Genomic DNA, 26,697 nt, shown 5'->3' on the forward strand with positions numbered 1-26,697 from the left:
AATTATTCCATGTTGTTTCTGGTTTCTGTTCCAGAAGTGTATTATACCAAGCCAAGATTGGTCCAGGCAAAATAGTAATAATATAATCCTTCCAATATGCATCGATAGTGAAGTGTTTTTAAGTATTTAAAATATGAAAAAGAAGAATTAACGAGACCGAACAATAGTTCTAAAGTCGAATACTTTTATTAAAGAAAGATTCCAAGGCTATTTATATTAGTTGAGCAAGACCTGAGATTAAATGACAAGAGATAGTTACGACCGATATGATTTGACATGTGTAAGAAAAATTTTATAAACTGATGTAAATAATCAACTGTTGAGGTGAAAGTGAAACTTGGCTGTTCAGGGCAGTTGGTAATTATCAGGATCTATTCTTATTCAAACTCATTTGTAAAGATTTAGCTTAGAATGATAAGACTGTTATCTTATTGACATGTCAAAACATGACAGATAGGTCGTTTATGGGCACATAGTATGTTTTCAAAATCCGAGACACAGTCATCTGGGGTTTTATACTTGCGTTTATTTTGATCGAAGGTCTTACCTTCCCATTGCCACAAAGTCAAATTGGGAGGAACTGTTAAATTTTTGTCTACCGCAATAGGGTCACAACTGTTATATTCTGGTAAAGTAAAAGAAATAACAAAGATAAACCAAAAGAATACTTTTTGAGACTGAACTTTATTTAAGACAATCTTCATTGTTAAAAAGAAATCATTAAAAAGTCTACTATTTATATTCTTCTATCAATTGGCGGGTGAATGAGTAGTTATGAGCGTAGATCCAATCATTGACACGTTTGATTGAATAGTGATCACTGAATCGATTATGAAAATTTTTAATTCGTTGTTTTTATAGATCTTATTGTTCTTTAACTGATCTGGGAGAGTTGTCCCGTCTTCATTGAGAGGAAAGATATATTTATATGAAATGCCTCCAGTCAGATCAAAGTTGACTAGGTACCTGATCCATTATTATTCATTTACAGAAATGATGAATAGTAAAGATCATGACTTATTTAGTATTCATGTTTATTTTATAGAATGAATCGAATAGTGATAGTTTTATATAAAAAGAAGAAGAATATATTTTATTTAATAAAGATTTAAATTATTATCTTTTATCAATTTTAATATACTTCTTTTAGTTGTGATTATTCAATGTCCGTTATGATCAGACTCTGTTCTACAACAACAACCAAATATACTTTTATACGTTTCAGTAGCTTTGTTAAGCTTATCTTTAAGCTTAACTTCACGAGTGCTTAGGATAGGGGGTTTTAGGTAAAAGTAGTATAACAACAAAGATAAAGAAATACTGTTAGAACTTGGTATCTCTTTATTAAGTTAAGATAACTAAGATTGAATATGATTAATTCTACATGTAAAAAGTGAGAGTATTTATAGACATGATACGGATAAAGAATTAGGACAGATTTATGATCAATTCGACAGAATAGATGATTACTATTTCTAATTATTAGTTTAGCCTGTTCCTAGCTTGTATTGTCAATTATGCTATTGGGATGGTTTCAGATAACTCTGGATGTAGGACTATTTAGGAGACGGTACGGATGAATATAAAATCCTCTAGTTCCGTGATTGGATATTATGGCTAATAATAATATCTCAGTTAGGATAAATGTTTGCGTGACTTAATGATGATCCGGTAAATAATTGTCATTCCTTATTCAACATGCTCATATTATCAATAAACTATATTACAACCACGCCATACATTTGACTGTGTGAAGTTAATATGAATAAAGCCTAATATAAAAATCTAATCAAAGTCTTTTATTGATCTGTGCTGGGAATAATGTTATAAATGATTCCAAAGTTATGTCAACATATTATTTAGGATCATATGAGATTCCTTTTACTAAAATAAAGTGACTATAATCTTATGTATCCTTAACATTATCCTCCACCAGATTCAACAGCACCTTGTTGATTCGGCATAAGAGTGAATAGGTATGTGTTATGAAATGTCTAATCAATTTGGTAGATCATTTTCATGCTAAATTGTGGGGTAATTTACCGTGACTATCTTTGTCCGTGATTATTTTATTTTTTTTATATATTATTATTTTTTCTCCTTGTTAAGCCTTCTCTTTAACAATCTTTCTTCTCTACTAAGCTTTGTAGGAAGAGTTCTTTTCTTTGTCTCAACAGAGTGTACTTTTTTCTCATTACTCAATTTAGGTGCGGAATTTCTATTGGACTCATTATATTTGGAATTGGATGATGCTTTATTCACAATGTGTTCAGCTCTCTCATGTTCCAACTTTTTCAGTTCGTCTTGTTTATCCCAATATTTCTCTATGATAGTTGGGTCTGTAAAATCACTAGCCTTTTGCCAAGTGTTAGCACGTTCGCCATAACCAGCCCATTTAACTAAAAACTCTCGATGACCGATTGGTCCGCGATGGTCACGAATGTCTTCAACTTCATAATATTCATTTTCGATATTTGACTCATCCATGTTGACAACTTTTAATTCAGATGGCGTGTAGTTACGATGTAATAATTCATTCTGCTCATCTTTCAGTTCATATGAACCTCCTCTATTCTTTCGAACCACTGTATAGGGACCTTTATATAATGGAGCAAGTTTACTTGTCCTATTTTCTAGTCTCACCATAACATGCGATCCAACAGGGATGTCAATCATAATATTTTTATTATTGTATCTCTTACTGTATTCCTCATTAATCTTTTGAGTTCTTTCTAATATAGCAGGGAATACGATTTCCTCCATATGTTTGATACGTTCTTCTAATTCTTCAACTGTCATCAAATCATTGGGGATTGGATACTTTTTATTTGCGTAGTCGTCAGGCATATTAACTCTGCGAGCATACATTAATGAAAAAGGAGAGCTAAGTGTTTTATTTTTTATATATCTATTTATACAAAGCTGTACAATTGGAAGATAATGATTCCAATCTCTGCCATTGGATTGAATCATCTTTCTCAATGTGTTCATCGCAATTTTAACACTAGCTTCAGCACTACCATTACCTTGTGGATGATACGCAGTAGAATATCTACGATCTATACCAAGGTTCTTTGAAATATGACTCATCAGTGAATTTCTAAATTCTGTTCCATTATCGCTCTGGATGATACGTGGGAATCCATAGTCTCCAAAGATACTTATAAGTTCTTTTGCAACTGTATCGGATTGTTTATTCTTTAATGGTCTAATCACAATGTACTTGGTACATATATCAGTTAGAACCAATAGATATATATAATCATCTCCAGTAGCAGGAAGTGGTCCAGCAAGATCTATAGCAATATGATCAAACGGCCTATGAGCTACAACATTGGTCAATGGATGATAACCTCTCTTATTTATGTTGTGCTTCTGACATTCACTGCATGAACTAACAATGTTTTTTGCTTCATCATATATATTGGTCCAATGCATACCTCTACTGTGAATATCACGTACGATAGCTTGGTAACCATAATGACCATATGAGTGAGTTTCTCTTAATATGGCATCTCTCTCTTCTTCAGGAGGAGTTAGGTAATCAGTTAGCTCATTTTTATTTTCTATTAATCGAGTAGCGAGTACATTAATTGATTTGTCTCTGCAATACTTCTTTCTTTTTACAACAACTTTTTTAATTTTAAGATTATTCTTGTTTTTCTTATAAACACTATCCTCCACCAGTTTGTTATCATCTTCTAAAGGAGGATACAAACGACTTAATTGATCGGGGAGCTTGTTTAAAACACCAGGGATATGGACAACATCAAAATCAAAATCGAGAAGTGTTTCCATCCAACCAATCATCATAGGATTAGCTATTTTCTGTGTGTGTAAGTAGACTAAAGCTTTATGGTCACTATAAATAGTAAAGTGTTTTCCCCATAAAAATTTTCTATATTTTTTGAGTGCTAAAATGATTGCATATAATTCCCTTTTAGTCGTACTCCATCGCCTTTGAGATGGTGTCAAAGAAGAGGATACGAAGCTTATATATTTATCACGCTGTAATTCATCCTTTTGATATAAGACAGCTGCGACGCCATATAGGGATGCATCAGTTGCCACAAAAAACTTTTTATTTAAGTCTGGATAATGCAGTACAAGGTTTGATTGTAGTATGGCTTTCAATGCATTGAAACTGTTCGTTTGTTCATCGGTCCATAGTTCTCTAATGTTCACAGCATTACTCAATCTTGTGATTGGTTCAGCAACTCGTGAAATCATTGGAACATAATCTCTAAAATAATTAATTAAGCCCATAAACTGTTGTACATGCTTATGACTTTGATTTGGGATTGGCCAGTTCTGAACATTGGTCAACTTATTGCGATCTACTTTAGTGCCAGTAGTATTTACTACAAAACCCAAGAGTCTGACTGAATGTTGAAACCATACACATTTATCTGGATTTACAATCAAATTCACAGATGTCAATTTCTCTAATACTAACTTCACATCTTCTGCATGTTGCTCAAAGCTATCGCTGGCTACAATGCAATCATCTACAAAATTCTGAACACAAGATATCCCATCAAGGAGAATAGCAAGGCATTTTTGAAATTGTGATGTCAACATTTTTACTCCAAAGCATCCTTTTATGAAGGAATATTGAGCATTATCATGTGTGAATGTTAATTTATGAACATCTTCAGGTGCAACTTTAAATCGGTGATATGCATTAGATAAGTCAATAGTAGAAAATACTTTTTTACCATTCAAATTATCAAAGATATCTCTGATCAGGGGAACAGGATAATTGAAAGTAGGAGGCAATATATTATTAAGTAATCTCACATCCAAACATACGCGATGATTCACTATCTCGCCTGCTTTGTTTCTCTTTGGAACTAAGAGAAGTGGACTGTTAAAAGATGTGTTAACTTTGGACTTTATGATAGTTCCCGTCTTTAACCATTCTTCAATTTGCTTATCTAAAAAAGGTCTTAAAGCGTGCGGAATTGGATACTGCCGTCTATAAGCCGTGGCACCTTCTTTCGTTGGTAAATGAATAATTGACTCAGGCATAGGACATGACGATGTCACTGGAATACTCTGGTTCCTTTTCAAAACATCTTTGATTGTATCAAAGAAATTTGCTCTTTGCTCGGCTGTTCCGGCAGGCGAATTATCAGGTTCAAATTCATTCACTTGGTCAATATTTATATTTTCTAAAATTTGAATTTCATCAGTAGCTGTATCAGAGTGTGAATGTTCACTACTAAGTCTGAACGCTACACCTGTTAAACCAATATTCATTTTTGGTAAGATATCGGTGCCAAGCAGAACATCAAAATCGAATCCTGTATTGAATTTCATAATTTCTAAGGAATGTTCAAACATGATTCCATTTGAATACTTAAACTTCAATGGATCAGTAATACCAATACGAGAAACATCATTATTATGAGATAAGAAATTATAGGAACCACTAATTTTGTTTATTTTATTTAATTTCAATTTTTTAGTGAAAGCATTTATATCAATAAAGCTTGTATCGCTTCCAGTGTCAACAAGACCCATGAGCTTTTCGTTCTCTATAATAATCGGAGTAAGTAAATTAAATGCATTGGCTTTAATTTCTTTTTTATCAAGTGTTCTCTCTTTATTTTGGTACTTACAATCATAGCTTAATCCTTCCATCATAGTATTTACTTCAGAGGTAGCTTGATCCAATAAGGCCGTTTTATCTTTTACAACATCATCGTCAGGATTATTGTCATTTTTATGACTCGTCACTGCGAATACTTTCTTGTCATTGTTTTTGCATTTATGTTCTTTAGACCAGGGTTGCCCACATTTAAAGCATTTTTTGTTCGTATTGACTTTTTCAACTCTCTTTGTGGTAAAGCAATCAACTGTGTCATGTGTACCATTTTTACCATGGTGAGTGCAAAAATAATTCTTATTGACCTTGGTCATATTATGGCTTCTTCTTTTAAATTGATGTCTTCTGTGCCCAGACAAAGACCCATCACCTCGAGAACCATTTTCATTATATCTAGACTTCACTGTGTCACTCTTGTTAGCACCAGGAATCAAAGCAGTAGCTTCTGCATAAAGCTTGTTATCATCACCCAAAATGTCACGACCAACTTGTGTGATATATTCCACAGTCCATTTTTCATTCGTATCAGCTTTGCTCTTGCCAACTCTAGCGACAGTCACTCTTATCAACGTTTGCACAGATAAGGTCAAAGAAGCCAAGAAACGGTCAGCAATGCGTGGATCATCACTAGGAAGCCCAGCATTATACACAGCTTGAAGAAACTTTTTGGAATAATCACCAATAGACTCTTTGTTGCTCATTTGCATCGTAAAAACCAAATCAGTATAATGTCGAGTGGCCAAACTTGAGCCGTGGTGCTCCTTAAAAGCAGCTCTTGCTTCAGCCCATGTATTGCATTTACGCAAATCAGTTTCAACCCAAGCATTATCACTATATGGCAAGCACAAAGGTAAAAATTGTTTCCAAACTTGCTCAACATCACGGTAAGCGGAACCTTTGATAATATTCTCAAACCTGGCCAAGAAGTGCTCAACAGACTCGAATACCTCTTCATTGGGAAACGGACGCACAACACTCGATGCCAATTGGAATTTCGGTAAGTCTCTATGAGACAATGTCAAACCTGCATTTCTGCTACTAATGCTTGCATTAGGCGAAGCGGTCTTCCCAAGAATAGAACTGTACTCTTGCATAGCAGTCAACCTGCGCTTGGTACGATCCATCTGTTGGAGCGCATGATCTGCAGCTGCCTCATCACCAGCAAGTCTAGCCGTCGTGAACGCTTCCAAAAAGCCATTAAATTCACTGCGCAATTGCGTGAGATTCTGGCGCAGCAGTAGCTCTTCCCTCTCACCAGTGGAGGATGAAGGCACTAAAAAGGAATCCAAGACCATAGCAGTTCCATCATCGGTTAGAGGAGAGGAACCAGCAAAGGACGACAAATCAATGGACCCAGTAGCCATAGACATGTTGTCACCATTAGGAGCAGCACCACTATTGAAAGAGTTTTCACCAGTAGTAGAATTCATTGCAAGTAATTAACAGTAAAAAATGCTTAGGATAGGGGGTTTTAGGTAAAAGTAGTATAACAACAAAGATAAAGAAATACTGTTAGAACTTGGTATCTCTTTATTAAGTTAAGATAACTAAGATTGAATATGATTAATTCTACATGTAAAAAGTGAGAGTATTTATAGACATGATACGGATAAAGAATTAGGACAGATTTATGATCAATTCGACAGAATAGATGATTACTATTTCTAATTATTAGTTTAGCCTGTTCCTAGCTTGTATTGTCAATTATGCTATTGGGATGGTTTCAGATAACTCTGGATGTAGGACTATTTAGGAGACGGTACGGATGAATATACACTACCTCAAAAAATTGTTCATTTTGAACCGCCTTTTACACATTTCGTACTGAATCTGCTTCGTATAATCCCCAATCAGCGCTCAGCACAAACCATTATGAAACACTGCTTCTCAGCTATTTACTACACTGTAAGCATATCACGTGCTATGCGTAAATGCTGGAAAATATCCAATCAAAAATCAAAATCAAAATGAACAATTTTTTGGGTTTTTGTCGACATTTTTTATTTTATTAGCTAATAATTAATCTCACTGCCCTTTTCTTTTAAAACAAGTTGTAGTCTTTGCGGCATGCTGCATACTAACTGCTCGCAGTATTCCTTTGTAATTTCATTGTACCAAATATCTGCAACCCGTTCAAATAGTTCTTTCATACTTAAGAGTGCAGTTTCATAAGCATACAGCCGGACTTTTAAGTAATTCCATAAATTCTCTATAGGATTTAAGTCGGGTGAATATGCTGTCCAATCCAGTAGCTGCACCTTGTTATCTACGAACCATTTTTGTGTTAGTCTAGATGTATGCTTTGGATTGTTATCATGTTGAAATATAATGTCATCCTTTGACATATCGTATTCTTCTAATGAAGAGAGCATATCCTCCGTCATAATCTTGCAATACAGCTCTGAATCTAAACCTCCGAGCACTTGAGCGATATATCCAACTCCATTTGCTGTCAAACAGCTCCAAAGTAGTATACTACTGCCTCCATGCTCATAAGTTTGGTTGGCGTTGTGATCCTGCAGAGGCCTTCCTTCTTGTACTCAAGTCTATTGTTTACCATCTGAACCCAAGCGATTGATTTTTGTTTCGTCGCTAAAGACTACTCCATTCCAGGCTTCCTCTGTCCAACCTATATGCTTCTTGGCAAACTGAAGGAGCGCCTTTTGGGAAGAATGCGTTAAAGGAAGAGTTGTTGGTTTTCGTCGAAATTGAAATTTGGAGCTTTTAAGAAGGTTTCGCACGGTCTGGCTGCAAATATCCGAACCTAAGCCACTTAAGTCTCTGGCAGCGTGCTCTCCGGTCTTGTACACACCAGCATTGAACCTGCGTAATACAAGGCGCGCGTCGTATATGTTAAGTTTCTTGGGTTGACCTGCTTGCAATACGGAGTGATGGTCTACTTCTTTCGCAATGTTCGAAATAGACCCTTTAGAAACATGTAACTCGTTACTGATAGCATCGTACGACTTTCCTCTTCTTAAAGCAGAAATAATTGCATTTCGTTGGGTTTCTGAAATTTCGCAATTTACCATTACTTGAAATGTCGAGATGGAGCAATGAGAGATTACAATGGGAAAACAAAAAAAACCAAAATCGACCAGGGCTACCTTGGAATAGCAGAAGTAGGCAAGGGTAAAAACTATGATAGCAGTCACGAGTTAGTCCTATGTTATTTGGGAACATAGGCGTAAATTTAGTTCATATTCAAAAAAACCCAAAAAATTGTTCATTTTGATTTTGATTTTTGATTGGATATTTTCCAGCATTTACGCATAGCACGTGATATGCTTACAGTGTAGTAAATAGCTGAGAAGCAGTGTTTCATAATGGTTTGTGCTGAGCGCTGATTGGGGATTATACGAAGCAGATTCAGTACGAAATGTGTAAAAGGCGGTTCAAAATGAACAATTTTTTGAGGTAGTGTAAAATCCTCTAGTTCCGTGATTGGATATTATGGCTAATAATAATATCTCAGTTAGGATAAATGTTTGCGTGACTTAATGATGATCCGGTAAATAATTGTCATTCCTTATTCAACATGCTCATATTATCAATAAACTATATTACAACCACGCCATACATTTGACTGTGTGAAGTTAATATGAATAAAGCTTAATATAAAAATCTAATCAAAGTCTTTTATTGATCTGTGTTGGGAATAATGTTATAAATGATTCCAAGTTATGCCAACATATTATTTAGGATCATATTAGATTCCTTTTACTAAAATAAAGTGACTATAATCTTATGTATCCTTAACAACGAGCCCAAATATTATCGAAATTAGGATCATCTACACTAGTAACAGCAGCCATTTGTACTGCATTGTAGACGTCTTGTTTTAAGCATTGTATGTCTTGCTTTAGTTTCAATTCCATTTCTTTTTCAGAAATGACCTTGCTAACACTACGAGTGGTGGTAGCATTAGCCCAAACACTATTTATATTAGTGTTTTTATTGTTTTCTTGTTCACCAATAGGTGCCATAATAGTAGTAGTTCTACTATCCAGATGCCCAGAAGAAATAACAGAATCCCTGTTATTGTCTTCATTACTGAGATCTTCAGTAGCATCATCATCAATATCCATCATCATATCATTGTGATGGGATCCACCAACTTTTTCTTCAGAAACAGTAGTAGCCATGTTATTGTTTGCACGAGAAGAGGTAGCAACAGAATCAGCATTAATAGTTGAACTGCTGATGCGACGGGTAGCATTTTGTCTTTTTGTTAGGACCATTGATGTAAAAAAAATATTGCAATAATAAAGTAGTAACTTTTGAAGCGTTTAAAAAAAATGATTTATCAGATTATTCCAAAATTAAACGAGATAAAAAGTTATTCTTTTATTGTATGCAATCAGCAGTTACAGTTGTTGGAATAATTGTTCGAATGTTTTGCAATTTTGTACGTTTTGCTTTGTATCTCTGCAGTCAGATAAGATAAAGCTACGTACAATACCTCATTAGAAAGTGACAACTGTCGGATATAATATATAAAAAGCTAGCATTACGGAATTACTTCCATATATAGTAAGATCAAATTGCGTCAAGCATATGCATTCGAACAATTTTTCCAACTCGATGCATTCTATAATGATGATATCGTTACCGCCTCTCACATCACTAATACAGCACTACTAAATGATGTAATAATGAAACAACTCTTTTGCTTTTAGTCAGAGCTTAAAATATATAAATAAGGCTGGATTTTGCAGTGTTTCCCATCTATCTCGTACAGCCTATACTTCTTTATATCATGGTATATACTTTATCTCGTAGCAAGCAAGAAAGCATCCGGTCGCTGTTGAAAAAGGGTTTAGCATACTCAGAAATTATGAAACGTGTTCCAGGAGTATCAAGGTCCACTTTGAGCAAGTACAAGGACTTGTATACATCTGAACGTACTCGAGGTCATGCTGGTAGAAAGACTACTATAAGCTCAACAACAAAGAATTACCTGAAGAGAGAGCTTGTAAATGGTTCACTTAAGACTGCAAAGGGCGTATGGTCATATTTAAACAGTATTGGTCATAAGATAGGCTATTTTGGTACAGTAAAAATGCTTCACAGCATGGGATTCAATGCCCAAATTAAGAAAAAAAGCCTCTCCTCAAAAAATGTCACATGGAAGCTAGACTAAAATGGGCTAAAGCTCACAAAGATTGGACAGAAGATGACTGGAGACGTATGGTGTTTTCTGATGAGACCAAGATTAATGTTTGGGGTTCAGATGGCTGTAAGTACTTTTGGAAAAGACCTAATGACAAATTGCAACCTCATCATCTTGACCTTACAGTCAAAGGAGGAGCTGGCAGTGTGCTGCTTTGGGGTTGTATGACATGGGATGGTCCTGGATATGGCTGCGCAATTGAGAATGGTACTATGAAAGCATCAGATTATGTTCATATCCTGTCAACTACACTGATGGACAGTCTGAAGTACTATGGTTACGAGCTGGAAGCTATTTATTTTCAACAAGACAACGATCCTAAGCACACATCAAAGCTCGCTCGTGCTTGGTTTAAGGAAAATGGGTTAAAAGAAGAGCATACTTTCAGTTGGCCTGCTCAAAGTCCCGATTTGAATCCTATAGAACATCTCTAGCACCATTTAAAGTTGAGGCTGAGCTTATATGAAGGTAGGGCTAAAGGAGTGCATGATCTCTGGTCTAGAATCGAGAAAGAATGGAACTCTTTTACCAAAGAGCAATGCCAAGCATATATCAAGAGTATGTCAGCTCGTTGTAGAGCAGTTATTAAAGCTAAAGGCGGTTATACACGATATTAAATAAAAGATGATTCAATTGAAAAAATTGTTCGAATGCATATGCTTGACGCAATTTGATCTTACTATATATGGAAGTAATTCCGTAATGCTAGCTTTTTATATATTATATCCGACAGTTGTCACTTTCTAATGAGGTATTGTACGTAGCTTTATCTTATCTGACTGCAGAGATACAAAGCAAAACGTACAAAATTGCAAAACATTCGAACAATTATTCCAACAACTGTATATACAGTAGGTCAAAAAACTGCTGCAAGGAATTGCAAAATTCATGTTTTACAGCTGCTTGTCCATGGATACTGCACCAAACTATCTCAAACTTTGACTGTTTGTACCTCAATAGAAAGTGCGTTTATTCGTCGATTATCGGATATGGGCAATGTTTATTGGTGGAATTTGATACTGCTAAAGGTAGTATTTTAAACATCCGGTATTTTTTACTTGTTTACATATGTTTGAAATAATGAATTTTAATACAACCCAACCGGTTGCCATCACAATTTTTCTCACTTTTGACGTGATTAGAATGTTATCTGTATTTAAGAGTGCTTACAATTCCTTTATTTTAAATTTTATATTCCCTTGTTTAAATTATTTCTCGTTTTTAGCCTCTCGTCAATTGCATGCATAAATCACTGTCAGAGGAGAAAGTAAACGATCTCAAACAGACATTAACCGGATCCACATCAAAATATGATATTGCTAAGGAGACTGGATTACATGAATCAACTGTTAGTAGATACTTTATAACGTTGTTTTCAAGTAGGGCAGTGAGCACAGGTGATAGACCTGCAGTAGTCTCCAAAGTGACGAAGCGGTTAATCAAAAGAAAAGTCATTGAACGGGTTTTAAAGACTTCCAAAGAGGTATACCGGGAGCCTGTTGGATTTGGCTACGATATCTCATACCAGTCAGAAATTAACGTACTGAAATCAATGGAGTTCCATTTTCTGATAGAAAAAAAGGAGCCATTTCAGACAAAAGTGCATACGTAGCATCAGTTGAAATGGAACAAGGAGCATCAGGATTGGGCAATGGTTGACTGACAACAAATCGTTTACTTTAATGAAACCAAGATCAACGTATAGGGCTTTGATGGTGATAATCACTATCGGAAAAGGCCAAGTGACCTTTTTCAACATCATGACCTGGATTTTGTAATTCAGCATGAAGCTAGCAAATTGATGTCCTGGTGTTGTATAACCTCTGAAGGACCAGAATATGCTTGCTGAATTTACGATGGAAAGTTGTACTCGGGTGTTTACCAGCATATTTTGAACACTACGCTTCGTGATACTATGAAGTACTACAATTTCGACTGGTCCAACATTTAGTTTTAGCATGATAATAACACAAAGCACAAGGCATAATTTACAATGGCCTAGTTATGTAGTAACCAAGAGAGCTATATTAACGATTGGCCAGCTCAGAGCCCGGACTTAAATTCAATCGAGCACGTATGGCATCCATTGAAGTTGTAGCTCAATTATTACGAACGTAGAGCAAAGAACACAGATGTGCTTTGGGAACGAGTTGATGAAATATGAATTGACTTCGATAAATAACTTTGCCAAAGGCATGTAGATAACATTTTGAACAGAACTCAAGAGATTATTAATAGAAAAGGAGGTTCAACTAAATATTAATAAATAAGTTCATTCCGTTCAAATTTTCGTTTTTCCAAATTTTCAAATTGCGCATCTCATACTTCCTTCAATACTTATCCAATAGGGCTTAAACTCTTTCGGATTTTTCAAGACATGTAGAAGATTTACTATGTGGGAACAGAGGCAGTTTGTGCCATTGTAACAGGATGTGCGCTACAAAAACCAAGAAAAATGGATTCCTTGCAGCAGTTTTTTGACCTACTGTATATTGTATCTTGTTAAACGAGGGTTTCGATTATTAGCATGAATTATTCTAAGTCAAGTTTCAGTGTAATTGATCAATGGATTGATCACTGGTAAACCTCTGAATTTACAATCCATCGTAAGCTTGACACCCATATCAACCACTGTTTTAGTTATATGCCTCTACGTAAATAATTGCGCACGTAGATGCTTATCTGCAAAGTCCAGGTGGTTGGACGTAAAGCATCGCCTGGTCTTACCCAGTAAAGTATAGGCTGATATGACTTTATCTCGATGTAAATTGTATCGTTCTAATATTCCTAGCTCTTCTTCTGGTTCTACGATAATTACTTCATTGGTGCGATTAAAGAGTCGTATTTCAACTGTCCGCTTATTCACAATTAGGGTAGAACATGTATCAAAGTATCCGCTAGCATTATTTAGCTTAGGGTGAGTTGTTTCAAAGTGATAAATCAAATCGGGTATTTCTTTTTCTGGTTTGTCCAATGTTAAGGTCATCGATGAGTTAGCTGGTATTGTTAATCCGGATGCTGTAGCTTGTATGAAGTGAGATTCTTTGAAATTTGTTATAGTAACTTCCTCTTTTGTTCCATCTTCTAATACTAATAGAGACTGATTTTCTTTTTCATCATCTGTTATTTCCTCTTCAGTATCATTTTCTGAGCTTTCTTCTTCTTCTGATTCAGTTTCTTCAATATCATCGTCATAACTATCATCGGATTGTTCTTCATCAGATTGCTCTAACTTGTTATTGCTTAGGCTAACTGGGGGTTGATATGTCTGCTGATAAGACCTCATTTTTGGCAATACAACATTCTTCCGTTCGTAATATATGGGTAGTTTGGCCTTTTGATGTTTGTATTTGACCTTCAAGGTTAAGGTGTCAAAGTCAATTCTTGCTTTTGCGCGGTTTAACCAATTGTTTCTCAGGATAAGGTGTGTAGGGCATGATGGTAATACGTCAATGGTACATGGAATAACCATATCATCTTTTATTCCAATTGGTACATCATATATCAATCCAAGACCTGTCTGCTTTGAGCCATTTCCTAGAGTGAAAATGCTGTCTGATGCTGAATCTATTTCTAATCCTAGGGCATCTGCTAAAGCCTTCGACATACATGTTTTTGCAGCACCACTATCGACTAATGCTTTTATGTTTTTGTCGCCAATGCTTACGGTTGAATACACAGCGGTTGTGTTTTATTCTTCATCCTCCAGTAATGCCATGGTTTGTTGTAATTGCTGGGATGCTTGATCTTGTTTTGGCTTTCGTTTTGGTCTACACTCGCTTACAAGTTTTCTTCTTAATGCAGGTGCTACTGTAATTAAATCACCTACAGTAGGTGGAAAAATGGTCCGGATGTTTTTAGAATATTCACAAATATTACCGTAGCTTTACCAAATCTCAACCAAATGAAACGAAACAAACATTATTTTGAAGCGAAAACATTACTATATTTTTAGTAAAAATTTGATACGTCACACAACATTTCAAAGGGAGCCACGAGAGATCAAACATTTGAGCAACATCCGGACCATTTTTCCGGGAGCCCCTTAATATCTGTTAGTAGTCCGTATATCCCCCTTTTGCTTGAATAACAGCTTTGATTCTATCCGGCATACTGTCTATATACTTTCTACAATCATCTTTTGTAAAGGTCGCCCATTGTTCTTCAATTCGATCCCATAGTTCATGAACGCCTTTAGCTCTGCTTTCATACGCACTTAATTTTAACTTCAGGTGGTGCCAAATGTGTTCAATTGGTTTTAGATCGGGGCTCTGAGCAAGCCAACTATAAATAGACTTGCTATCGAAGTTGTTTTCTTCAAACCAAACTTTTGCAACCTTTGACGTATGTTTTGGATCGTTATCCTGCTGGAAGTAAATGGTTTTAGGATCATAATTGTAGTAATTTAGAGTGTCCATTAGCGTTGTATCCAATATATGTACATAATCCTCTTTCTTCATTGTTCCATCATAAATACGACAAGCATACCCAGGACCATTGTACAGTGGCCGTCAAAATTGGTCGCATGTTTTCATATTTTGCCTATACAGACTACCTTCTACTTCATTTCTTGGCGTATTACAATAATATATACATCATTCGAAAGAGCAAACTCTGGAAAATCATATGGTAGCACAGAAATCACCGTAGACCCAATATACTGGTAATAATGGGCCCTCAAAGTCCGACGGTACATGCGACCAATTTTGACGGCGTTTATAACTAACATAATGTAGTCACAAAAATGCGGCTTAATAATAATTTTTTTATATTTTTTTCCTCTCTTTCTTCTTTCATCGTAATATCATTTACATGTAAGTGTTTTTTTGTTAAATTGCAGCACGCCATTAAGACATTATACCATTGCAGATCCGACATGCGTGCAATTTCAAATGACAAAGTAAACAGCATCTACTCATTGCTGAGATTCAAGAAGTCAAACAGCAAAATAGCGAAGCAAGTTGGCGTTAGTCGTACCACTGTTCAGAAGTACCGCTCATCTCTTAAGATAAGTGGAAATGTTAATGAAGCTGGTCGGCCATCTCTAATTAGTCAACGCATGGTGAACTACATCCGGAGATTAGTCACCTTAGGAAGAAAAAATAATGCTGTAGAGATCCAAAAAGCTCTAAAAGAAGAATTTGGGATATCTTTAAGTGATAGTACAGTGCGCCGCGTTCTTAAAAAAGCTGGCTTTATAGCATTTGTCAAGCCTCAAAAACCTTTGCTACGTAGCCAAAACATCATGAAACGCCTTCAGTGGGCCAAATCGCACCAACATTGGACTGTGGACGACTGGAAACGAGTCATATTCTCAGATGAGACTAAAGTAAATCGTTTTGCATCCGATGGAAAGGCCTATGCATGGAAACTACCTCATGAGGAATTGAACTCGCGACATGTACAGCAAACCGTCAAGCATGGGGGTGGTAATATCATGGTCTGGAGCTGCCTTACATGGGAAGGTGTTGGATGGATAGTTGATGTTGGTCATCGTATGAATAGTGAAGGCTATCTTGAGGTCTTAAAAGATGATTTACTCAAGACAATGGAAAGTTATGGCTTGGATTCCTCCAAAGTAGTGTTTCAGCAGGACAACGATCCAAAGCATACATCAAAGATAGTGAAAGAATGGATCAACCAGCAGCCATTTGAAGCATTGGAATGGCCTCCTCAGTCCCCGGATTTAAATCCCATAGAGCATATGTGGGCTCATTTAAAGAGAGAGCTATTTCATAGCTATGAGGCACCACCAACTAGTATGCATGAGCTATGGGAGCGAATAGGTCAAACCAGGTATGCCATTTCTAAAGAAGAATGCCAGAAATACATCGAAAGTATGCCGAAAAGGTGTGCTGCAGTCATTAAAGCAAAAGGTCGTTGGACTAAGTTGTTTTGCCAAATATGAAATAGAAGACAAAAACTACAAAAAGACGATAGTTGTGAAGCTAAAGATTATATATGACTTTATTAATAAAAATATTGAGGGTATTTATACTTTTTGAATGTCTGGGTCTTTACCGCTATTTCAATTGATCGGTTAAAAGAATGATATGGAATATAAGGAAGGATAGTGGATAATCAATAGCCGCTGTCTACTTGACGAATCAAGGGACAATGAAGTAATTAAACTATTGATCTAATGATAATTATAGAATAGGATTGAACTGCCGTTGTTGTAATCAGGTTCCGATATAGTCTTTTAGAACGCTGGTAGGACAACAGGGCAAGATTGGCTATTGCAGAATTCTCACGTTTATTAATAGAGATCTGGTTAGACTATAATTCTGTAGTATCCAAGTTTATCCATGAATGTTCACTTTATTAGTTGTGTGGATACAACATTGCCCCCTTCTAGTTTGAAGCAAACGGTAAAAGGATAAGTGAAGATTCAGGAAAAAGTAATTGTCATACACAATAAGTGCGATAATGATCATAGGGCAGATAAATAGACATAGTATAATTGAGGGTAGATCGTAGTAGTAAGTTGTCATAAAAACCTGATAGTAAAAAAAAACCTTCTTTAGGAAAAATTGTCTTAGGGAAAAAGACGGTCAACTACTTAGACAATTTAACGTCTTGATCTCTTGCTTCTACTGTGATGATCACGAGTAGGAACGGTACGTTTGGGTAATCTTGCTTTCTTTGAGACAGCAGTATTATTACCTGCTTGACGACGAGCCCAATATGTTTCAATTGAAGATCGATCATCAAAACTAGAAGTAGGTTCCCAAGTGTAATCCATAGGATCATCGTATCCTTTCCAATGAACAAGGTACTGGTAATTACCTGGAGTTCCTTTGTGTTGTATAATTGCTTGAATCTCATAATGTTGGTCATCGATTGATTCTGCACTTTTATTGCTGGGTAATGCAATAAGTTTTAAGTGTGAGGTTGGTACATCTCTTGATAAGAGGTTATTTTGTTTGTCAACTAATATGTAACTGCCATTAGTTGTCATTCCACTTATATAAAAAGGACCTTCGTAATACGGATCAGTTTTGTTTTCCTTATTCACATTTTTAATCATGACTTCACTATGGAGTGGGAATGGTGTGTGAACGATTTTGTTTGTTTTCATAAAATATGCATTGTCTACATCCTGAGTTTCCTTAATGCGTTTAGCAAGAGCAGGGATAACGACTTCAGTAGCATATTTAAGTCTGTTTTCTATTGCTTTAGAATCTACAGCTTCACTTCTAAGAGTGGGTTTAATATGAGAATAATCTTTCATATCATTTGGTACTTTATTGAAGATTACTGTATATGGTCTACTCTTATGAAGTCTGGAATATTTCAGATTCATAGCATATTGGGTTGCAGGTACATATAGATCCCAATCTTCTTTTCTTCCTTGTAACTGTTTAACAATAGTCTTTTTAGCAATTCCTACAAATGCTTCATTGACTGAGTTACCAAGGGGATTAAAAGGGTTAGACACTCTCTTATCGATACCACTGTTATTAATAAGTTCAGTGACGATGGTAGCAGTAAACTCTTTTCCGTTATCACTAGCAATGACCTTAGGCCAGCCGAAAGTACAGAAGATATCAACAAGCTGTTTGGCAATAGTAAGAGCTTGTTTATCAGGAATGGCTTTCAAGATAGTAAAGCGAGAAAATAAATCAACCATGACAAGAAGGAAATTATTTCCGCTCGTAGATGTTATATTAAAAGTGCCGAGGTCCATAACCCAATGATCTAGAGGTCCGTCAGGTAGGATACTTCTAGGGGGATGATAACCTGTTTTGGCAATATTAAACATTTTACATTCGTGACACTTGGATATGACATCCTGAATATCTTGACGTAAATTAATCCAATGGAGTTTATCACCATGAATGGTTTGTTCTATGGCTTTAATTCCATAATGGCCTAATAAGTGAGCCTTTAATATTATATCTTTTCTTTCCTCAGGAGGAGGTGTGATATAATCTTCATATTGCAAAGCGCGATGCAATAAGGGTTTTGATGATGATGATGATGTTGCAGAAGTGACTGCATATGTTTGTGTTTCATAACTTTTAGATTTTTCTTTAAAAGTTGGTTTTCTTTTTTCTTTTTCTTTACCACGGATACTGTAGATGGCAACATTGTTGACATTGTTACCCCCCTCCAGTTTATTGTCATCTGGGAATAAACGACTAAGTGCGTCTGGGATAATATTCTTAATGCCAGGACAATGAACAATATCAAAGGAATATTCGAAAATTGTTTCAAACCAAACAAGCATGGCAGCATTTGGAACAACTTGCTTCTTGATGTAAATCAAGGCTTTGTGATCAGTTGTCAAGGTAAAATGACGGTTATATAACCATTTATTATATCTCTCAAACATGAATACAATCGCTAACAACTCTCGTTTGTTTGTATGATAACGACGTTCGGTAGGAGAAAGAGATCTTGCAGCAAAGGCGTTATATTGAATGACTTGGTCGATGACTTGATAAACGACACCGCCGATACCATAAGCACTAGCATCTGTTGCGACGTAGAATGGGTACTTAAGGTTAGGAATGTGAATAACTGGGGCATTCACCAAGGCATCCTTAATGTTACGAAAACTGCATTCATGGGTTTCATTCCAAATTCCTTTTAAAGAATTAAGAGATCGTAACCGGTCAAGTGGAGCAGTCAAGCGAGAAAACATAGGTAAACTATTACGGAAATAGTTTGCAAATCCAAGAAAACTCATGACTTGTCTACCAGTTTTAGGTGTGGGCCAAGAATGTATATTTGTCAGTTTACGTTGATCAGGGATTAGAGAACCATTGTTACCAATAGTCCATCCAAGAATGTTTACACAACTTTGTGCAAAATGTGTCTTTTCAACATTAATAATTAAGTTTGCAGCAGTAAGACGTTTCAACACTTCACGGACATACTCAATATGTTGATTCATGTCACCAGAGCTGAAGACACATAGATCATCAATATAGAGTGCAGTGTAGGGAAGATCTGCGAACAAATTTGTAAGAACACGCTGTACAATGTTACCGGTACTTGTCAAGCCAAAAGGACAATGACGAAATTGATACTGCATACCAGTGAATGGATGAGTAAATGCGGTTTTAGGTCTATCAGATTCTTGGATAAGAAAACGATGAAAGCATGCTCGTATGTCGAAAGTAGTAAATATAGTAGCAGAACCCATACGTTGATGAAGATCACTGATTAGAGGTAAAGGCATTCTATCAACATTCTTCACGAGTTGGTTAAGTATACGTGGATCAATAACTGCTCTTTTCTTAGTGTATAATCCGTTAACATCCTTTTTTCCAACAAGAAAAATAGGGTTGTTGAAGCGAGTATTGGAAGGAGCAGGTTCAATGACACAATCATCCAACCAAGTTTGAATTTGGTCTTCCATGATTTTTCTGTTAGCAATAGCAATATCGGGTTGTCTTCGATAAGCAAAGGCATTGGGTTCAGTATCAAGAGTAATGATAGCACCAGGTAAATTACAATGAGAAGACATGGGGATACTCGTATTAGCATCTAACAAAGGTTGAATAGTGCTCATCAATTGCTGTCTTTCCTGTTTAGTGCCAACAGGAGTTTCATTTGGCTTATAGTCATCAGGGTTAACTGGATCAGGTATTTTAGGAATATTAGAATTTAACCAAGAAGTGGCTAATCCTGTTAAACCTATTCTTAGTTTAGGCAAAATGTCAAGTCCTAAACAAATGGGGACATCACTGCTAAAATCAAACACTTCAAATTCATATGGCAAACGGATTTGGTTATAATAAACAGTAAGATTTATTATGCCTAACCGGCTTACAATACTTGAACTATTATGTCCTAACTTGATCGATCCTGGATTAGGTGTTGGAACTAAACCAAGCGACGAACAGAACGAAGGAGACACACACGAAAAAGTTGAACCGGTATCAATCATGGCCCATGTTTTGATGTGCTCTACAATAATAGGAACATAAAGCGTATTAGTGTTTGAAGGCGCTTTAGAAAAGATGTGATGTGTAATGTACTTACAGGCCTGAGCAGCTTCAGCCACAGTAAGGGCTTCTGCAACATCAATGTCCATATCATCCGACGAATCGGGAACAGAGACAACGGGACCAGCAGCATCAGTCTTACGACCGGAAGAAGCATCACTACTACTTGTAGTAGGAGTGGCAGAAGAACCAACAGAGGCAGAAACATCGTTACCAGAAGAGGCAACGGAAGACAAGGAAGAAGCAGGGGATCGACTCATTCCGCGAAACAAATGAGAAGGCCCAGCAAGATCAGAGTCGTCAGCCGAAGAGCCAGTTGAGCGACCCTTTCCTTTGCATCGATGACCAGGACGCCAGTTGTCAGCACCACAAGAGCGGCACGGACGTCCCAAACCGGAAGGTTGGTTTCTTGAATTCCACTGAGAGGCAGCAGAACCAGAGGAGACATCAACTTGGGTAGAACCCGAAGAAGGAGAAAGAGAGGAAGATTTCTTCATAGCACGACATTCATCGTTGCTATGGGTGGTGGTCTTATGGAAGCTGCAATACTTCCTAGAAGCCTTTGGATAAGGTGCAGCACGAACAGCAGAACCAGAGACAAAAGCAGAGGATTTCTTCCGACCAGAAGAAGAGGAGTCATTGACCATGGAGGGGCCAGCAGAAGTGTGAGAAGCGTTAGCAACTCTACGTACTTTGTACAATGAATGGTACAAAGTCTTGGCCAACTTGACAACGTAGTCGACCGATTCTTTTTGCGCATCCGTACAATTGGCTAAGGACACGATCACCTTCTTGTAAATGTCGGCATGAAGACCGATCAGAAAGCAACGAGTCAAGACACAGCGATCTTGGATCTGTGCCAAGCGACGGAGGTTGTTGAAACGTTCAACGTATTGGTCAACAGTCTCAGCAGCAGTCATGGAGATGCGTAACAACTCCGTTGTAGACGTGGCCTTTTCTTCAGCCGAACCAACACCATAATGGCCAGTAAAAGCCTTTTTGAACTGACTCCACGTATGGACATCCTCCTTTTCTTGATATTCATCAAGCCAAGTACGTTGACTAGACGACAAGCAGGGAGGGAGAAGACGAAGCCAGTGCTGATCAAGATCAAGACCATGTGCGAACATCACGTCCTGAAACTTTTTTAAGCAGTGCTTAACATCCACAGAGACAGGGGCAGATGGGTCAAAGACCGCACCCTTCCACTGCATGAGGGGTAGGTTTGGAGGTACAACATTCAAGGCTGCAGGGGCAACCTGAGGTGCACCAGTCCAAGCGGTAGGAACAGCATGGGTCATAGCTCGTTGGAGGAGATATCTAGTATGAACTAGTCTCTCTAGGTCCTTGGAGCAGGCTTCGTACAGTAGCGGACAAAACTGGTGCACAAAAATTAAAATCAGCATTGCATCTCCGCTATATGTCTGCGACATTTGTGGCATATACCATCTGAAAGGCAGTCTAAAATATGCATTATGCTAGGTAAACCGGAACTGTGCCGGACATCCTTCAGGAATAAGGTCATTTTTAGTGATTTTTTGAATATTTCAATTTTCGCCAAAAATGTAGTACTTGTCTAGCCTTCTTTCAAATCTACCCATTTCTTTCTAGTTTGCTGTAAAATTTTATAATACACTAGTGCATTCCAATAGCTTTTAAAAAATATATAAACCCTTGCCTAATTTGTATCTCTCTATGAATTTCACTTCTTATTTTTACCCTATCCATTTTAACAAAGTACCAGCACCCTATGCCCAAAAAAATCAGCAACGATAAAAGAGAAGCTGTGAAATCTGGAATACGCTCAGGTCGTACGACAATGGATATTTCTAGAACAACAGGAGTCTCTAAATGGACGATCAACAGGATAAGAAAGGAAGAAAAGAACATCAAGGCTCGTAACCGTGGTGGTCGACCGGTCGTAGTTAAAAAAATAACTAATGCAATCATCCGTCTAAAGTTTCGACAAGGACTCTTACGCACAGCTTCTGATGCTCAGCTCTTTTTGAGGTCCTTAGGATACAGTATTAGCAAACGGTCGGTCAGAAGGCTTCTTAGAAAGATAGGCTTCAAGTCTGGAATTAAGAAGTACAAGCCTTTCATCAGCTATACAAACCAGAAAAAGCGATTGAAGTGGTGTCGCGACAAAGCATCATGGACTGTGGAGGACTGGAAGTCTGTGATCTTCAGCGATGAGACCAAAATCAATGTTTGGGGTGCCGATGGTATACGCTACTATTGGAAGCAAGTCGATCAACCTTGGCGATCCTTTCATGTTAATCAAACAATGAAGCATGGCGGCGGATCTGTTAGCTTTGGGGCTGTATTACATCTCGAGGACCAGGATATGCTTATCGAGTATATGATGGCACAATGAATTCAAAATTATGCACCCATATTTTGTCTACTACGTATCAAGAAAGCCTAGCATATTATGGTTTGAAACATTGTGATGTTTTGTTTCAACATGACAATGACCCAAAGCACAAGTCAAGGCATACCACTAACTGGTTATCTGATAATGGGATATCGGTATTAAAAGATTGGCCGCCACACAGTCCCGATCTAAATTCTATTGAATATGTTTGGCGACAGTTAAAGTCAAAGCTGTCTCAATACGATACCACACCAAGAAGCATGGACGATCTCTGGAAAAGAATCGATAAAGATTGGAACTCTTTTACTGAAAGTGATATGCAGCCATACTATGAAAGCATGCCAAAACGAATTGCTGCTGTTATCAAAAGACGAGGCAATTATACGAACTTTTAGGTTTTAATCACTTTTATGGTTTTTTTTAAAAATATCTATTCTTATAAATAAAGGCTTGGTTCTCCCTCATTTTTGGCAATGCAATGATTAAACTTTGCACAATTTGCAACATTTAGTACGCCTTCCATCTGATATAGTTTCATAGATATTGCAACTGTAATGAGCAAGTAATGGTAGCTTATAGCTGAAAAAAAGTTTTGTGCACCAGTTTTGTCCGCTACTGTACTTGGCGCGCACCATGCTATCTTCCTCTGACTCAGGGGTCGTGGAAAGAAGACGAACAGACAAGTTAAGGATAACTTGGGTGGCACCGATGATGGTGGAATCCAACTCCTCAATAGAAGAGTGGATGGATGGAGCTGCGATTCTAGGCTCAAAAGAACCAGAAGAAACTGCGGACGTGGTCATTCCAGAGGACTGTGCCTCTGAAGATAAGGTAGATACATCTGACATACGACGGGCGTTATCAGGATAAGTTTTATCATTACTACTGGAAGAACCAGCAGCAGCAGAGTTAAAGTCATTTGAGTTTGACATAGTGGTAAGGTAGGTAGTAATAAAAAGAGGGTTGTTTTTAAAAATAAAGTCAATAAAGAATTCACAAAAAAAATGTTTTGCCAAATATGAAATAGAAGACAAAAACTACAAAAAGACGATAGTTGTGAAGCTAAAGATTATATATGACTTTATTAATAAAAATATTGAGGGTATTTATACTTTTTGAATGTCTGGGTCTTTACCGCTATTTCAATTGATCGGTTAAAAGAATGATATGGAATATAAGGAAGGATAGTGGATAATCAATAGCCGCTGTCTACTTGACGAATCAAGGGACAATGAAGTAATTAAACTATTGATCTAACGATAATTATAGAATAGGATTGAACTGCCGTTGTTGTAATCAGGTTCCGATATAGTCTTTTAGAACGCTGGTAGGACAACAGGGCAAGATTGGCTATTGCAGAATTCTCACGTTTATTAATAGAGATCTGGTTAGACTATAATTCTGTAGTATCCAAGTTTATCCATGAATGTTCACTTTATTAGTTGTGTGGATACAACATAAGTATTGACTTTTTTAAATAAAGTGTGTAAAAATGTTTACTTATAAACGCCGTCAAAATTGGTCGCATGTACCGTCGGACTTTGAGGGCCCATTATTACCAGTATATTGGGTCTACGGTGATTTCTGTGCTACCATATGATTTTCCAGAGTTTGCTCTTTCGAATGATGTATATATTATTGTAATACGCCAAGAAATGAAGTAGAAGGTAGTCTGTATAGGCAAAATATGAAAACATGCGACCAATTTTGACGGCCACTGTATGTAATACAACCCCACATCATAACGCTGCCTCCCCCTCCTTTTACTGTCAAGTCAAGATGGTGGAATCGGAGCTTGTCATCTGGTCTCTTCCGGTAGTATTTCACACCGTCTGATCCCCAAACGTTTATCTTAGTCTCGTCAGAGAATACCATACAACGCCAATCATCTTTTGTCTAATCCTTGTGGTCATTGGCCCATGTAAGTCGCTTTTTCATATGAATAGCCTCTAAAAACGGCTTGTGCTTCTTGATACGGGCATGGAATCCCATCGATTTTAAAAGTTTTAAGCAAGCAGAGTAGCCAATTACGCATCCAATATCACATAAATATCGTTGTACATCCTTCCCGGTCTTTAATTTACCTGTTATGACTGACCGTCTGATGTAAGGCTTGGTAGTAGCAGTAATTTCGGACTTACGGCCTGATTTAATGGGCCTCATGTTTGAAAACCATCTTCGCTTATAGTCATTGATGGTGCTTTTCTTGACTCCAGGTACTCGTTCTATGATTAATGAGTAAGGGTGACCAGATTTGAGTAAGGACTTGATGTTATTTTGTACATCCAAAGGCAAAGAGCGAACCATGTTTATATAAAACAACAATAATAACGGAAGAAGACGAACGTATGCTAAATCAGCAAAAAAAATGTAGATATTTATATTTTTTTTTATTATTAATATGAATCTAATGTATTATTAATTATCTGAAACGGAAGAGATGACTTCTGAGTCAGCGGCATTGAACAATCTTGGTAATTAAAATCTTATGAGGCACCCGGAAAAATGGTCCGTGTTGTAGAACAGAGTCTGATCATAACGGACATTGAATAATCACAACTAAAAGAAGTATATTAAAATTGATAAAAGATAATAATTTAAATCTTTATTAAATAAAATATATTCTTCTTCTTTTTTATATAAAACTATCACTATTAGATTCATTCTATAAAGTAAACATGAACACTAAATAAGTCATGATCTTTACTATTCATCATTTCTGTAAATGAATAATAATAGATCAGGTACCTAGTCAACTTTGATCTGACTGGAGGTATTTCATATAAACATATCTTCCCTCTCAATGAAGACGGGACAATTCTCCCAGGTCAGTTAAAGAATAATAAGATCTATAAAAACAACGAATTAAAAATTTTCATAATCGATTCAGTGATCATTATTCAATCAAACGTGTCAATGATTGGATCTACGCTCATAACTACTCATTTACCCGCCAACTGATAGAAGAATATAAATAGTAGACTTTGTAATGTTTTCTTTTTAAGAATTAAGATTGTCTTAAATAAAGTTCAGTCTCAAAAAGTATTCTTTTGGTTTATCTTTGTTATTTCTTTTACTTTACCAGAACATAACAGTCCGGATGTTGCTCAAATGTTTGATCTCTCGTGGCTCCCTTTGAAATGTTGTGTGACGTATCAAATTTTTACTAAAAATATAGTAATGTTTTCGCTTCAAAATAATGTTTGTTTCGTTTCATTTGGTTGAGATTTGGTAAAGCTACGGTAATATTTGTGAATATTCTAAAAACATCCGGACCATTTTTCCACCTACTGTATACCTATGTCGGCTTTGTGTCGTAACACATCTGATACAATGTCGTATTTGATGTCAGGTTGTGTTCTTTTTATTCTAGGTGTCTTATGCTTCTGCTTTTCTTGTATAGGCAAGTCCATGTCAACTTCAATGTTTTGTGGTTGCATTGATACCTTTGGTCTAGTTGTCGGATTAACTTCTTCGATATGACTTCTTGTTGTTACTCGTTTCGTCACAAAAGGTCCTGCTACTTGCTTTCCTTTGTCCTTAGCTTGTCTATTTTTTGGATATGGGGTTGCGGTTC

General features: G+C 36.7%; 9 protein-coding genes across 9 annotated transcripts; 3 read left to right on the top strand and 6 right to left on the bottom strand.

The window, feature by feature from the left end:
- Window positions 1-428: 428 nt before the first annotated feature.
- Window positions 429-704, bottom strand: RO3G_13854 (uncharacterized protein; the record flags this gene model as incomplete). The annotated part of the gene is made up of 1 exon (XM_067668438.1): window positions 429-704. One exon carries the CDS (start codon window positions 702-704, stop codon window positions 429-431), a length of 276 nt encoding a protein of 91 aa, XP_067524539.1.
- Window positions 705-2,088: 1,384 nt separating this feature from the next.
- Window positions 2,089-7,041, bottom strand: RO3G_13855 (uncharacterized protein; the record flags this gene model as incomplete). The annotated part of the gene is made up of 3 exons (XM_067668439.1): window positions 2,089-2,597; window positions 2,703-3,296; window positions 3,441-7,041. The coding sequence occupies 3 exons, from the start codon at window positions 7,039-7,041 to the stop codon at window positions 2,089-2,091; spliced, it is 4,704 nt and encodes a 1,567-aa protein (XP_067524540.1).
- Window positions 7,042-9,366: 2,325 nt separating this feature from the next.
- Window positions 9,367-9,852, bottom strand: RO3G_13856 (uncharacterized protein; the record flags this gene model as incomplete). The annotated part of the gene is made up of 1 exon (XM_067668440.1): window positions 9,367-9,852. One exon carries the CDS (start codon window positions 9,850-9,852, stop codon window positions 9,367-9,369), a length of 486 nt encoding a protein of 161 aa, XP_067524541.1.
- An 886-nt stretch (window positions 9,853-10,738) lies between these two features.
- Window positions 10,739-11,218, top strand: RO3G_13857 (uncharacterized protein; the record flags this gene model as incomplete). The annotated part of the gene is made up of 1 exon (XM_067668441.1): window positions 10,739-11,218. The coding sequence occupies one exon, from the start codon at window positions 10,739-10,741 to the stop codon at window positions 11,216-11,218; it is 480 nt and encodes a 159-aa protein (XP_067524542.1).
- A 4,811-nt stretch (window positions 11,219-16,029) lies between these two features.
- RO3G_13858 (uncharacterized protein) lies at window positions 16,030-16,692 on the top strand (the record flags this gene model as incomplete). Its single annotated transcript, XM_067668442.1, has 1 exon — window positions 16,030-16,692. One exon carries the CDS (start codon window positions 16,030-16,032, stop codon window positions 16,690-16,692), a length of 663 nt encoding a protein of 220 aa, XP_067524543.1.
- Window positions 16,693-17,355: 663 nt separating this feature from the next.
- On the bottom strand, window positions 17,356-22,044 carry RO3G_13859 (uncharacterized protein; the record flags this gene model as incomplete). Its single annotated transcript, XM_067668443.1, has 1 exon — window positions 17,356-22,044. One exon carries the CDS (start codon window positions 22,042-22,044, stop codon window positions 17,356-17,358), a length of 4,689 nt encoding a protein of 1,562 aa, XP_067524544.1.
- Window positions 22,045-22,493: 449 nt separating this feature from the next.
- RO3G_13860 (uncharacterized protein) lies at window positions 22,494-23,120 on the top strand (the record flags this gene model as incomplete). Its single annotated transcript, XM_067668444.1, has 1 exon — window positions 22,494-23,120. One exon carries the CDS (start codon window positions 22,494-22,496, stop codon window positions 23,118-23,120), a length of 627 nt encoding a protein of 208 aa, XP_067524545.1.
- Window positions 23,121-23,540: 420 nt separating this feature from the next.
- Window positions 23,541-24,052, bottom strand: RO3G_13861 (uncharacterized protein; the record flags this gene model as incomplete). Its single annotated transcript, XM_067668445.1, has 2 exons — window positions 23,541-23,550; window positions 23,742-24,052. 2 exons carry the CDS (start codon window positions 24,050-24,052, stop codon window positions 23,541-23,543), a joined length of 321 nt encoding a protein of 106 aa, XP_067524546.1.
- A 964-nt stretch (window positions 24,053-25,016) lies between these two features.
- Window positions 25,017-25,427, bottom strand: RO3G_13862 (uncharacterized protein; the record flags this gene model as incomplete). Its single annotated transcript, XM_067668446.1, has 1 exon — window positions 25,017-25,427. The coding sequence occupies one exon, from the start codon at window positions 25,425-25,427 to the stop codon at window positions 25,017-25,019; it is 411 nt and encodes a 136-aa protein (XP_067524547.1).
- Window positions 25,428-26,697: the final 1,270 nt, after the last annotated feature.

This window comes from Rhizopus delemar, genomic scaffold, assembly GCF_000149305.1.
Source record: "Rhizopus delemar RA 99-880 supercont3.12 genomic scaffold, whole genome shotgun sequence".
In the NCBI taxonomy this organism is placed as follows: Eukaryota; Fungi; Mucoromycota; class Mucoromycetes; order Mucorales; family Rhizopodaceae; genus Rhizopus; species Rhizopus delemar.